The sequence below is a fragment of the Prionailurus bengalensis genome, chromosome E4 (genome assembly GCF_016509475.1).
Source record: "Prionailurus bengalensis isolate Pbe53 chromosome E4, Fcat_Pben_1.1_paternal_pri, whole genome shotgun sequence".
Lineage (NCBI taxonomy): Eukaryota > Metazoa > Chordata > Mammalia > Carnivora > Felidae > Prionailurus > Prionailurus bengalensis.
Genome location: NC_057360.1, coordinates 30,628,358 through 30,641,607, shown reverse-complemented (window position 1 = coordinate 30,641,607; position 13,250 = coordinate 30,628,358). Strand labels below are relative to the sequence as shown.

General features: G+C 49.9%; 1 protein-coding gene across 3 annotated transcripts in view; it reads left to right on the top strand.

Annotated features, from left to right (window-relative positions):
* The window catches only part of ATF3 (activating transcription factor 3), a 59,355-nt gene extending 47,318 nt beyond the window's left edge, over nt 1–12,037 (top strand). For all 3 annotated transcript variants that reach the window (XM_043569527.1, XM_043569525.1, XM_043569526.1), the window contains exons 2-4: nt 5,893–6,136; nt 9,245–9,352; nt 10,549–12,037. In XM_043569527.1, the coding sequence (XP_043425462.1) occupies nt 5,897–6,136; nt 9,245–9,352; nt 10,549–10,746 (546 nt within the window). In that variant the 5' untranslated portion in view covers nt 5,893–5,896 and the 3' untranslated portion in view covers nt 10,747–12,037. The remainder of the gene's footprint in view (nt 1–5,892; nt 6,137–9,244; nt 9,353–10,548) is intronic.
* The last annotated feature ends 1,213 nt before the right edge of the window (nt 12,038–13,250 follow it).

Sequence of the window (13,250 nt, the reverse complement as noted above, 5' to 3'; positions counted from 1 at the left end):
CCCAGCCTCCGGCTGCGAAGGAACTCTGGCCGAACTTCTGCCAGCCGAGGCTGCTCCACAGCGCTTCGGAAAGTTTCTCGCAAAGAACTTTCTCTTTTGACTTGGGGCGCGAAAGGTTCCCGGCGACGGAGACGTCGGGCTCCGGTGCCTCCACCGGCTCCGGGGCACTGCTCCTCTTGGCCCTCGGCGCTTGCTTACCTCTCCCGGAGCGGGCGTGGGGAGGTGGGTGCGCGGGGGGTGGCCAAGGCTCTCCGCCTCGCTGGCCCCCGCTCATCCTAAGCTCCGAGCCGGGCACCGCCGCTCCCGAGTGCAGCCTTCCCGGGGCCCGCCGAGAGGCACCGAGGCCGGGTGCCGGCGGAAGGGCTGCCCCAGGGGCCGGAGCGAATGAATGGGAAAGGGACCGGCGAGCCTGGGTGCCGGGCGCGGCCGCTGGGGGTCGCCCTGCGCTCCCTGGAGCGCCGGGCCGCGGGACCGCGCCGGAGCCGGGAGCGAAAGTTAGTTGCGACAAGTTTAGAGGTGGCGAGCGCTCGGGTTGCTGTCCCGGGGCGGAAGGCGGAGAGGGCTCCCGGCACAAGCGAGCGTCCAGCCCCTGGGCCTGAGACTTCCTGTCCCAAAGCTCTCTCACACGCTTTCCCTATCTGTGACTCTTCCTCCGGCGGGCCCGCGGATTTCTCTGCTTTTCGCCCGTGGAGACCCACCTCGGAGGAAGCGAGGGTGCGGAGCCCGGTCAGATAATTGAGAGCACGCCTTTGTAGCCTGGTGGTCAGGACTCTGAGCGCTTACACTGCGCCTCGCGTCTTTGAGCCTCAGTATCCCCAGCTGGGAGAAGTGGGCACCCTCCCTCTGTTTGCAAGCACCAAGTGGTGGTTGACCAGATAACCACTGAGGTTCTGTTCCCTCTGGCAGAACTTCTTCAGATTCCAGTGGTATAACTGAAAGAAAGGGGGCCGGTGGGGAGACCTGGATGATTTGCGGGGGGAGGGGGGGGGGGGAGGGAGAGGGGGGGTCTCTGAGACCAGCTTCGGTGGCAATGAGGGGGAGGGGACTTATCCATGGGCATGTCTTCCCTTCCTAACTTTCTTTCCATTGAATTGGTTCTCTCCTCTCCATTTTCATTTCACCTACTTTCTTTCCTCCTAACCATTTTCTTTTCCCTAATTTTATTACCTAGATCACATACGCTTCCTTACAAATAAAGGCATGGCCAAACCCCTGATGGAGCCAGAAAAAAGAAAATGAGTGCTAGAAAATCTGGGTGGCCTCCCAATGCACGTATTTCAGTGTGGGTGACAGTCCCCTCTGTTGGGGGCTTCCCGGACTTGAAATGAAGGAGAAATTGTTCTCACTGGCCTTTCGTTTTATGTTTAGTATTTAGCGTAGAATAACGCTGCAACATACAGACTCTTGCCTTGAGGACGTTCTGGACAAAGCTTGAAGTGGCAGAGGGGGTTTGTAATTGTATTGTCTGCATGGCTTCAGAGACAATGTGACGGGTCGCTCTCCAGGCTGACAGTGTGGATAAGATGTAGCCCACAGCACCTGTGGCAACCGTTGGAGCCTTCCCATTCTTCCTGTCTGAACCCCACCCCTCTCTGTCCCTCTTTTGGCCCTGTGTCTCCATTGTTCTCTTTCTTTTGTACTCCCTCCCTGCCTCAGTCCTGTCAAAGCCTCTTCTGTGGTGGATACCAGGTTACTAAGACCACTGACCCCTCATCTACCTGGCCAATGACTCTATTCTCCATTTGCCCTACTGGTTGGTCCTTTTGGGGTTGAATCTCTGTTGGTGATAAAGGAAAATGAGCAGTGGGCGAGTGGCCAACAGTTTGGCCACGGGTGGGCCACTCACCAGCTTTACGGCCCTTGTGCAAGTCACTACCTTCCAGGGTCTCCTTTTACTCAATTGCAAAATGAAGATGGGACCTAGGTGACTCTAATATTGGGCGTTTTATCCCATTATCTAGAGCCCGTGAGTTCCTCTCGTTGCAAATTGGCTGGGCATGGAACAGGGTCAATGGCTCCAAGTGTTACCCGGCTCGGGGAGGAGGAAGTGCCTAGGCAGGACACCACAGAAACCAGAGATGGTTCCACACTTGAGAACTGGTTATTTCTCAAGTGCGTAAGAGCAGTGGAGACAAGGTTTTGCCAGCAAATAAATAGTGGGGTAGAACTGACCTGGTGTGTTGGGAACCCTGGGTCAATCAAGGTGCAAAAGACGGTCATTCACAAATGACCTAAATTTCATTAGGGTTCTAGTGCGTTCCTGATCAATAGGGCTAACTTGCACTGACAACAACATTTTGAGTTCCCTCTGAAATGGGGAAAGTGGAATCACAGTAACAATGGCTCCTCGGTTCGGGTATAAATCCACTTTCGTGCCGTTTATATAATCGTCTTAACTGCCCTGCGAGGGAGTGGGGGCAGGGGGTTTTGGTCTCATTTTACGGATAAGGAGACTGAGGCCCAGAAACCTTGAGTGGCTTGTCAGTGGGTGCTCAGCTTGTGAATGGTAGTGATAGGCCTGTTCCTGAAGCTCCAGCCTTACATCGATGATTTTTAGGGAGGCTGGGAGAAAGACCAAGATAGAAAGTTAGTGAAAGACCAGCATCGGCTTCCTATACTGTAAGTAAGGTGTCTTCAGAGCAGCATTTAGTGTGAAGAGATGAAAATTAAAAGTGAAATTCAGTGTAGTTGTAGCTACTAGGAAATATAATCTGAGAGTTAAATTTCCAGTTAAAGAAACACATGAGTAAAGTTTCACTTTCTTGAAAATGATGACACTACCAAAGATATGACATGGTTTCTGATTGGAGATAATGAAGCAAAAGCAAAATGCAGGTTCTTTGTAGCAAGTGTGGACAATTTTAACATCCGCGTAGAAAGTCAACTCAGAAAATCCCCAAACATATTTTTTTGTCTTTGGGGGGGAGGGGGGCAGTGTTGGCAGGTCTCGACTTTCAGAAAAATTGTCTGAAGATTTAACTTCATTTTCCTTGTAGGGACACAAGCCTGAGTCTGGGCTGAATCAGACCTTAAGAGAAGGAGGAAAGGAGTCACCAGAAAGTATCTCCAGAAATTAAGCTTTAGCAGAATGCAGAGAAAGTTCAAATCTCTACAGATACAACTGCTTTACTTTCAGAAAGGCTTTTTAGCATTTTTACAGCCTGTTTCCATCCCCAAGTAAGCCCACCTAATGCTTTTCATAAAAACATTCCATACCACAGACATTCTTCAGTTTCTTTCATCGGGACTGCTGACTTTACACTAAGGAGGAAAAAACAGTCCCAAACAGCAGACCCCGAGCCCAGAGAGCCCATTAATAAACTTAGCCGGGTGGTGGGACAGAACTACACTCAACCTCAGTGGAATTCAAACTGCCCGTGTAGAGGAGAACCATCCAGTCCTCCAAACAAAGGCCAGCCCAGTGGTAGCTCTGAATTCCATCCCTGAACTACTGGGTTTTTAATAAAGTTGGTTAAGGGAGGGAAAACATGAATGCCTGGGAGAATCTTAAGCCTCTGGCTTTAGGAGGCCAGTTTTTCAGAGTTTATCACCTGCCAGAGAAGTATCCTCCCAGTGTCCTAAGATTATTCGATTACAGTGATAGAGGAACATCAGTTCTGGCTTATGACCCAGGGCTTTGGGAAGAGAATTACATACATTTCCTGGATTTCTTTGAATAGTCAGCAGTGGCATGCGTAGGCCTGGAATTCTTTTTTCCATCCGTGTACTTAAGATCTTAAGGGGGAGTTAGTTATAGGTCAGGGTGATCTATTCAGAAGTGTTTGAGATCACAGAGAGTGACCAGCCACCCTCCCACTGAGACCCCACAGAGCGCCTGTCACGGAGCCAGGCCTGGGTTGGAGGATCCCTGGGAGGCCCGGTAAGAATATGCCTCCCAGCTGCCTTTATGCTTTCCAGGACGTGTTCGTGTATTATTTCCTCAAACTCCTTGCACAACTCTGGAAAAACAAGGTGATTGTTACTAGCCTTCTTTTACAGAGGAGAAAGCAGGCACTGGGAGGTGTAATGATACCTGAGTAAGTGGACCTCAGATCTTGATCATCAGTCCCCAGTCTAGGAGTTTTGTGGATAAAAGACCCACGTACTACGACTCCTGAAATGCAGGCAGCAGCCAGAGTGTGCACGCTGGCACAGAAAGATCAGCAGTTCATTGCACAGAGTTCATATTTTCCCCATGGTTCTTTGCTTAGTCTCCTCCCCACTGTTTCAGTTCTAGGACCCCCAACCACCCCATGCCTGCCCCCGCTCCCCAAGAAGGATTTGCACTGTTTTTTCTTTGTGGGTTTTGTTTGTTTTTTTTTTTTTTTCAGTGTAGAATAATATTTTATATTCTATAAATTCAGGGCCTAAGTTCTGGAGTCAAACTTAGTTCCGAGTCCTGATGCTGCCTCATACTAACTCTGTGACTTTGGGGAAGTTATTTAGCTAGTCTAAACCTCAGTTTCCTCATCTGTGAAATAGGGCTGGGACCCAGCTTACTGGATTCTCATGAGGGTTAAGGGAGATAATGCACAGAAGGGTTCTGGTGTGAGGGTGGCACTCATTAAATGTTAGCGACTTGCCAAAGGGCTTCCTGTCTGCTAGACCGGGCTAATGACGGCAGGTCCCCAGATTGAGAAGAACGCTCCAGGGGACAGTCTGCCTAGACTGTCATTCATTATACCTGAAGAACCGACTGCAAGGATGGGAGGGGGGGCGGCCGCTGCTGGAGGGAGTATATGGCAGGAAGAGATTTATGGGGGACCATTCCAAATTGGAACCATGAAACTATTACTGTTTCTACCCTTCACTTTCCTTGCACCGTCCCTTTGGGTTCCCTGGGCTATAGAATGAGAGAGGTAGATGAGACCTCAGAGACCCTTTGGTTAGACCGCTCCTTCCCCATTTCTTGTGCTCAGTGGGGCAGTGTGAGGTGGTCAGTGGCCGTTGGGAGCAGCTGGTGCCCAGAGCTGGGTGAGGCTCTGGGGACAGGAACAGTGGAGACTCAGTCCCCACACTGCAGGAGCTCTCAGCCATTCTCTGAGGCTCAGAGAACCTAGGTCACACTGTCTCTCAGTGCCAGAGCCAGTCCCAGGTTCCCCTGGGCACCCAGCCCCAGCTTTCCCAGCCACCACAGGGCTCAACAACACCCCCCAGGAGAGGTCCAAATTCTTAGATCCTTGCTTTTCTTTTCTCTGAGGTCTTTTGCTTCAGCAGCCTTTACCTTGAGAAGGGGCCACTGGTCCCTTGAGGCGTGAATCCTGCCCCCCTGTCCCGTCCCCCCCCCCCCGCCCCCGCCAACCCCAGCTCCTGCCAAACTGGGCTGAAGTAACACACCTGCTAGCTATAGTTACCATCGTCATTCTCATTGACTTGGATCCAACTTCCCGAGGGAGAAGCTTCAGAGATTAATTTGCTAAATGCAAGGGTCCCCTAGTCTTTGCTTTCGCTTCTATTCATTGATTGATTCAACTTGATTTCAGATACCTTCCAAGTTTCTTTTCGAAACAGAGACTGAAAATGGGGTTACATAAAAGTCTCACTGATTTTTTTTTTCTTTCAATGCTCTTCCTCTTTCAGGACTGTTTAAGGCTGCATTTGCATATATGCACACCAGCCAAAACTAATATCTTTGTGAATTCAGAATAGTCTGAAATGCCACCCCTTATAAATTTCAATTAGGCATTTATCCACATCACTGAGCTGTGTATTTTAAGAACCTGTTTGACTCAAGACGAGGATGGCATGAAATGAAAACAAAACAGAAGCCCGAGGGCTTACGGGACTTTCCTCTGGGGGTGCGGCCCTGGTGTTGGAGGCGGCAGGTGTGGGGAGACTTGATCCCATGCCCCTAAATCCCTGAAGTAGCTTGGGTTTCAATATTTCTTTCAGCAAAATGATGCTTCAACACCCAGGCCAGGTCTCTGCCTCGGAAGTCAGTGCCTCTGCCATCGTCCCCTGCCTGTCCCCTCCTGGGTCACTGGTGTTTGAGGATTTTGCTAACCTGACACCCTTTGTCAAGGAAGAGCTGAGGTTCGCCATCCAGAACAAGCACCTCTGTCACCGGATGTCCTCTGCACTGGAGTCGGTCACTGTCAGCGGCAGACCCCTGGAGATGGCAGTCACAAAAACTGAGGTAGGTTCTTCTCGAGGTGCCTCTGCTTTCGATGCTTATTCGTCATACCCCCACTGTGCCAGGCATGCTCCAGGCTGGGGACTGCACAGAGGGCAGTGACTGTGCTCATCACCACCAGGACCCAGCCGGCCAGACTGTGGAGCCAGGACTGGCCAGCCATGCCCTGCGCTGTGTTGATGCTCACGGCCCGGCTCCAAGGCCACCTCTGTCTCTGAATTCCCTTGAGCAACCTTTTAGAAGACACCTGGAGTAACAAACATGGCGAGGAGTCTAACAGGTGGCTGCTGGCAATGCTGTGGTGGCCCAAGGACCTGAGGTCTTGGCTATTTTGCAGGCCTTTCCCTCATGGATAAAAGATGGGAGTGTATCAAGCTTACTTAATCGGCCTGATCACTGTCTTTGGTCAAGGGGTAGTGGAACATGGCCAAAAAGGAACTGAGTTTAAAAGGAAAATTGTTATGAATCTTCATGATTCTACAAAAGGAGGTGGGGGTAATAATGACTCTTGCATAAGATTGACGTAAGGGTTAAATGAGACCGCGTTTGTTAAGAGTCTGGCTGTTAGTCAGCATTCCGTGACGGGCAGCGGGGGCTACCATATGATGCTGTATCCACAAGGCATCATTAGAGGCATTGTTGTGCCTCAGTTAACCTCTGGAGGCCATCATTGCCTTGTTCAATCCTGGGCAGCACAAGGGGAGCCCTGAGACACACGAGGAACTTTTTTTAATTCTGTAATTAAATATCTTGAGATAACAGGATGTAATGGAAAGTAGTAAGATCCCCATAGAAGAAAGAAAAGCATTTTGGAAGGCTATTTGGAGGGTTCTTCAGAGGAAGAAGCAGGAGATGTCCAGTGCAGAGGACATCTGGTGACAGAATATTTCCTGCTCCGTGGAAATATTCCTTAAAGCCACCCAACTCATCCACTGATTCTGTGTTTACCAAGTCACCTTCTGATCTTAGGTCAATTTAACAAGTAGGTTTTCCTACTGGGAAGAGAATGCACCAGCTGACCTAGTTGAATATTCAGGTCCCGTTGGTTGCTATAATTCTCCTCTTAAAATAGATGCCGAGCCTGTGAAACCCATAAGCATCCTGTTGTACGGAGGCAGCGTGAGCCTGTTCCCCCAGATCCCAGTCACCTCTGGGGAGGCAACAAGATGGAATGAGGCCGTATGTCCAGGAGAGGACACAGTATGAGGAGCCAAAAGCCTGGGTTTACACCCGGGCTTTGTAGCCTATCAGTCTGGTAGCCATGAGCTAGTGATTCCTGGGCTTCTCTGGACACATTGCTGCTGGCCACTCTGTGCCTCATTTCCACATCAATACAGTGAGAGAATTGAACTAAGTCGTTTCTGAAAGCCTTTTCCATCTCTGACAGCGTATGACTCTGAGATTTGCTCTACTTTCAAGTACTTCCTCATTTGAGAAAACCCTGAATCCTCTCCCACTTCTCCAAAAATGTCCGTAGGGTTGCATAGGAAATACGACAGTTGCTGAGTTCTAGATGAAGGTATTGATGGTGAGGTTAATAATGACAGTAATTGAAGCTTACACAGCACTGACTGAACATTATGCAAAGCATTTTAATTTTAATGAAAAAAAATTGTTTTAATGTCTATTTATTTTTGAGAAAGAGCATGAGCTGGGGAGGGGCAGAGAGAGGGAGACACAGAGTTCGAAGCAGGCCCCCGGGCTCTGAGCTGCCAGCACAGAGCCTGACTCAGGGCCCGAAACTACGAACCGTGAGGTCACGACCTGAGCAGAAGTTGGACGCGCAACCAACTGAGCCACCCAGGCTCCCCTAATTAATATTATGTGTATATAACTAATCTAACTGATTTGACCCTCCTCACCACCCTATTAGGTAGCTAAGATTATTGATCCCATCTTACAAGTGAGGAAACTGAGGGTCACAAGAGTATTGCAATATGCCCAAAGTCTCAGAGCTAATAGGTGGTGAAGCTGGGATTCAACCCAGTTTTGTTTCAACCCAAATGTCTGCCGGTATGGCTCTGGGATCCAGGATGTAAAAGGCGAAACTGCTTCTTGCCTTGCTTTCCCCTGGGGCTTTGTTTCTCTAAATCTCTGGCCTTCAGTGCGGAGCCAAGGCCGTGTCGTCTAATCCAAAGGACTTCTAATAAGATGGATCTGTGGTGATCATTGGGTCCCAGGATTTCTTCGGTTTGAGGTGTGGCTCCCACGCCCTCTCCTGCTGTCGGGAGCTGTGACAAGTGACAAGACAAGGTCTGACATTAGCAGCCTAGGCCATCACCTGCTTAGCCCACCGTGGGTGCTTCCTCCTAGTCGGCCTCCAGCCTCTAAGCAAAGCCCAGTGGCCGAGTTTGTGGGCTTCCCATCAGTCCTGAGACAAAGTCAGGGTCAGAGCCAACTTCCATAGAGGACCAGATCCTGACGCAGGACAGGGTTTTATTCTTTGAGGGCCCCTCACGGCAGACTCCGAGTGGGGCACAGAGGAAGAGGTCAGTATTTATTTGCTGGATGAATCAATGGTTGGTTCATGTTTACCACCCACAGGTGGTACCAAGCCATGGGCTGATAATGCCGCTTTGTTTGGGCGATGCTCCTGGGTTCCTCTTCTCCGGGAGCTCCATGAGCTTCTTGTGAATTCATGAAGGAGGTGCTTTAATGCCCTGGGTGAAGATAGAGGCGAATGGGCGTCAAGTCAAAGAAAAGGCAGGAGGGAGAGGGTGGCCAGGTGGTATTCCCGAAGCCATGCCTGGATCTAGCGGAAAGGACGCATTGACCAAACAGAATCTATTTCCTGCTCTAAATGATTACAGCTTTCATCCAGGTAGCTATCAGTTTGCACATACAACTCATTTCAAAATCCAAATGCATTTTTGAACAGGCTGAGTTTGAATTTCTTAATATTGCCCGCGTAACTTGAACGAACGGTTCCTTGGTTTTCACGATCTGTTCGCAAGCGTGTGCGTGTGGAGAGGTTTCGTGCCGAGGCCCTCGGCGCTGGGGCTGCCCTGGTTTGCCACTCTGTGCCGGCAGTGAAAGGCGGTGTATTCAAGGTGGGTTGCACGTCTTGACCTCTTGCCTCCCATGACGTGTGTGGTCCCTTCACTCGTATAGGTAGCCCCGGAAGAAGACGAAAGGAAAAAGAGGCGGCGGGAAAGAAATAAGATCGCAGCTGCCAAGTGCCGCAACAAGAAGAAGGAGAAGACAGAGTGCCTGCAGAAAGTGAGTCCTCCCCACCTCGCCCCCTCCTCTTGCTCACGCCTGCCCCCCACCAGCCTCATGCTGCTGTCACAAAGGGAGTCAAAAAGCCCCCTACCCAGGAGTGTTTTCTGGAGAAGGACGTGTAGCCGTAGCGGAAAGGCCACTTGCTAGATGAGGAGGTGCCAAACTATCAGCACAACGAAGGTGACCACGCTCGATGTATGAGAAGCAGGTGTGTGCACTGGAAGCCGCAGGCTGTCTGGTGCCCAGGTTGCCAGCAGCCCTGGCCCGTCCATACACGTCCAGCAGCTTCCAGGCTGCAGGATACATCAGCCCAGTTAAAGAAGCTTCACTCGCCCGTTTTAACGAGAAAAGGAAGCTGCCAGCTCTCAACTGGCTCAGAATGAAAAGCCTTTAATTAATCTCTTCAAACAAGTTATTTCCTTAATCCGAAAGCGGTGGTTATACTTTTTTTTTTTTTTTTGAGTTCTTGTGTGTTCTTAACTCTGCTGCCCTTCTTGGCTCACCCAATAGTCTGAGCTCCTGGCTGTGTTCAGTCGGCTCCCCTTCCTGAAGGGAAAAGCATGAGAGGGAATGGCATCTCAGGGCAGGAGGGGTGGGCCACGGCCCTGTCCTTCCAGGCTGTGTCCTGTCCCCCGAGTGTGGACAGGCCAGGGCAGAGTCTTCGCCCAGGTCCCACAGACCCCCAAGGAGTCTGTTGATTGCTTCGGGGAGGCGATGAAAATCGAGACACTGTATGTGTTGCCATGTACATTTTTCTCAATGAAACCAGTGACTCACACAAGCCTCAGCACCGTGGGTCTGCATTTCTTCCCGGCCCTCAAGGCCCATGCGGGTCCAGGAGAGCTACACATGGGCTGTTGGACTCATGCAAAGGAGATCTCTGAGCCATTGGCTCTACTGCAGTGTCATTACCACGGGAGCCACAGCCCTCCCTCAACCTTGAGCGGAAACTCAAGGGTATCTCTGAAGAAGCCTCCAAGTTCAAAGGCTTCTCGGGGGCTGGATTCTCCCAGACCTAATGCTGCTGTCCCAGCTTTGTGGGGACGCTGTACCAGGGAGCCCACGGCACTCCCTCTGCAGACCGTTCCCACCTCGATGAACCCCGATGACTGTGACCACCGCTACCCCAAGCCACCCTCCTCTTCACTGGAACCTTGGCCGCACTCCTAATAATTCTCTTGCTTGCCCCCCAGGAGTCAGAGAAGCTGGAGAGCGTGAATGCCGAACTGAAGGCCCAGATCGAGGAGCTCAAGAATGAGAAGCAGCATTTGATATACATGCTCAACCTTCATCGGCCCACGTGTATTGTCCGGGCTCAGAATGGGCGGACTCCAGAAGATGAGAGAAACCTTTTTATCCAACAGATTAAAGAAGGAACATTGCAAAGCTAAGCAGTCATGGTATGGGGGCAGTTGGGGAGTCCTCATTGAAACCTTCTACATCCCAAACCCTGAAGCCATTGGAGATCTGACTTCCTGTGCACCTCTCGCATCCCAGCAGTGAAGCACCATCGAGGCAGAAGAGCCCTTGGTGACTCAGCTGGGCCTTTCCTCTCTGCACCAGAGTGGACTTTGGACCGGGGCAAGGGCATCTTTTGTCTTAACTCCAGGATTTAGGCCTTAACCATCCTGGCTATTCTTGGATGCTGCAGATGGCCCCTGGTTAGGGTCCTGCTCATCTTTTGCCTGGATTCTACAAAAACAAACAAACAAACAAAGCCAGGATTCTCACCATAGGACTCATGCTGAAGAAGTGTCTGCACATTGGGTGGGTGGAGTGGGGCCACCTCCTGAGCTGCCACTGCCACTGCCACCATCACTTATAGGGACACAGAGTGAGAACGGCATTTAGCGAAGTTGTACAATGGCCAGGGTTGTGCTTTCTAGCAAACATGCTGTTATGTACAGGAATTACTGTGTGCAAGGCACTTGTTTCAAAGCTAGGCATTGTGTTCTTCTGATGTTTGTTTTGCACAACACTGGTGTGATTTTCCTCAGATCTGGTTTCTGAGGGTTTGGTGGGGGAGGCGGCTACCACCGTATGCGGTGTCTTACAAAATGCTGAGGTGGCCGCAAGAGCTCATCAGCCCCGGGAGAACAGAATTCTGCTGGCGAGCAGCGTAGTATTGTGCCAACAGAGAAAGCTGCCTTTCCCTCGGCGCCCAGGCATTAACGCAGAATTTGTGGGCATGACTGTAGGCCCTCTGTTGCAAACTCAGTTACAATGTCACAGGAAGAAAGCAGAAAGAAAGTCCAACTTCCAAAGGGTTAGGACTCTCCCCTCGGTGACTTAGGTCAGGAGTTCTTTCTAGGCCAGAAGAGCCAAAGAATATTCCATTTTCCTTTTCTTGCAGTTGAAAACCACATCCAGTGGAGACAAGTTTGAAGCCAGGTGATGCCTGGGTTTTAGCATTATTGGATGTTAGTGGCATTGTTTGTCATGCAGATGTTGGCAGAAATCTGGCCCAGAGCATTTATAACTGTGAGAGGTCATTCACACTGGCCACAGGACTCTGGCTACTGTCTGTTTAAATTCTGATGTTTCTGTGAAATCCTCAGAGTGTTTAATCCTACTCGGTAGTATCATTACAATTTTTCTGTAAGAGGAAATATTACTTATTTATCCTAGTATTCCTAACCTGTCGATATAATAAATATTGGAACCAAGACATGGTAAACTTAAGTGTTGTGCTGGTTTCTGTTCTTTTAAATGGGTTGGTTGTTGAGATTTGCTCATTCCCCACGCCCTCCCTCTCCATTGAGGGCGAGGGGCATTGAGCCTAAAAATTCTCCAAGTGTCATCCTTTGCTTTCTGGCGTGCCACTTAGGTGGGACAGTTGACTTTCAATCCTGTTCCTCGGTCTGTAGCATCTGATACTCAATTTCTCATTAGCAAACCCTAGAACACAGCGCCAACCAGGTGTATCCTTTAGACCAACTGTTTGCTGTTTAGAGTTTGGATATACAACCTGAATTGCTAAATACCTCCGCCAGTTCCTCTGAATGTACGGATGCCTAAAACATACACCTGTTTTCCAGCTTGAGCCCTGGACACTGTACATTCTGCCACAGAACACCTCTTAAAGTATTTACTTGATTACAGCTATCGTGTCAAATATGTGTCTTATTGTTGCAAATACGTATTTCGAATGTGAGGAAAGAATGGAGGGGGGAAGAGAGGGAGACAATAATTTTTGACCGGACAGGTGTGATAGTTCAAAGAAAGGTATTCCACCTAACTTTCTGGAATCTCCAGGGCATATGATTCCTTAGGTCTGGAACAGAATCGGGCTCCCTTGCTGTTGGCCTGTGCAAATTGGTATCCCTCACAGGCGAGAAATAAACACTGGCTGCTCTGCTGCTAACACCGTTCTTCAGAGAGATAGTAGCTTCATTAAATGTTAAGATTGATGCACATGAATGGGGAGCCTGCCTCTCTGAACTCATGTGTGTTTCCTCTAAACTCTCACCTGTGACACAGGTGTCCTGATTTTGCTGCTTTATTTGCACATCAGGGATAGTTCCCAGTCTGCAAGGAGCCCTCTGGTTGAAGTACCATTCACCACTTCTTTTAGGAGATCATCTATTTTCTTTCAGATAGGGGGACAGGAGGGGAGGGGGGGCGGGGAATTCCTCGCATTTACCCCCTGGTTGTAGATACAGGTGCCCCCGATCAGCTGTTAGGAAACTCAAGACCGGTTTTGAAGCTGCCAGGGACAACAATGGATTGGAGAGGAAGGAAGTGGGTGGTGGCTATGGCCAGAAAAATGGATCTGAAAAATACGGTTACTGGATATGGTTATATGGTTACTGGAACTGACAGCTCTTTTACCAAATGCACTAAAAAACAGTTTTGCTTTCTGCAGCCAAGATTATGTTCTGATACTTTAATAAAA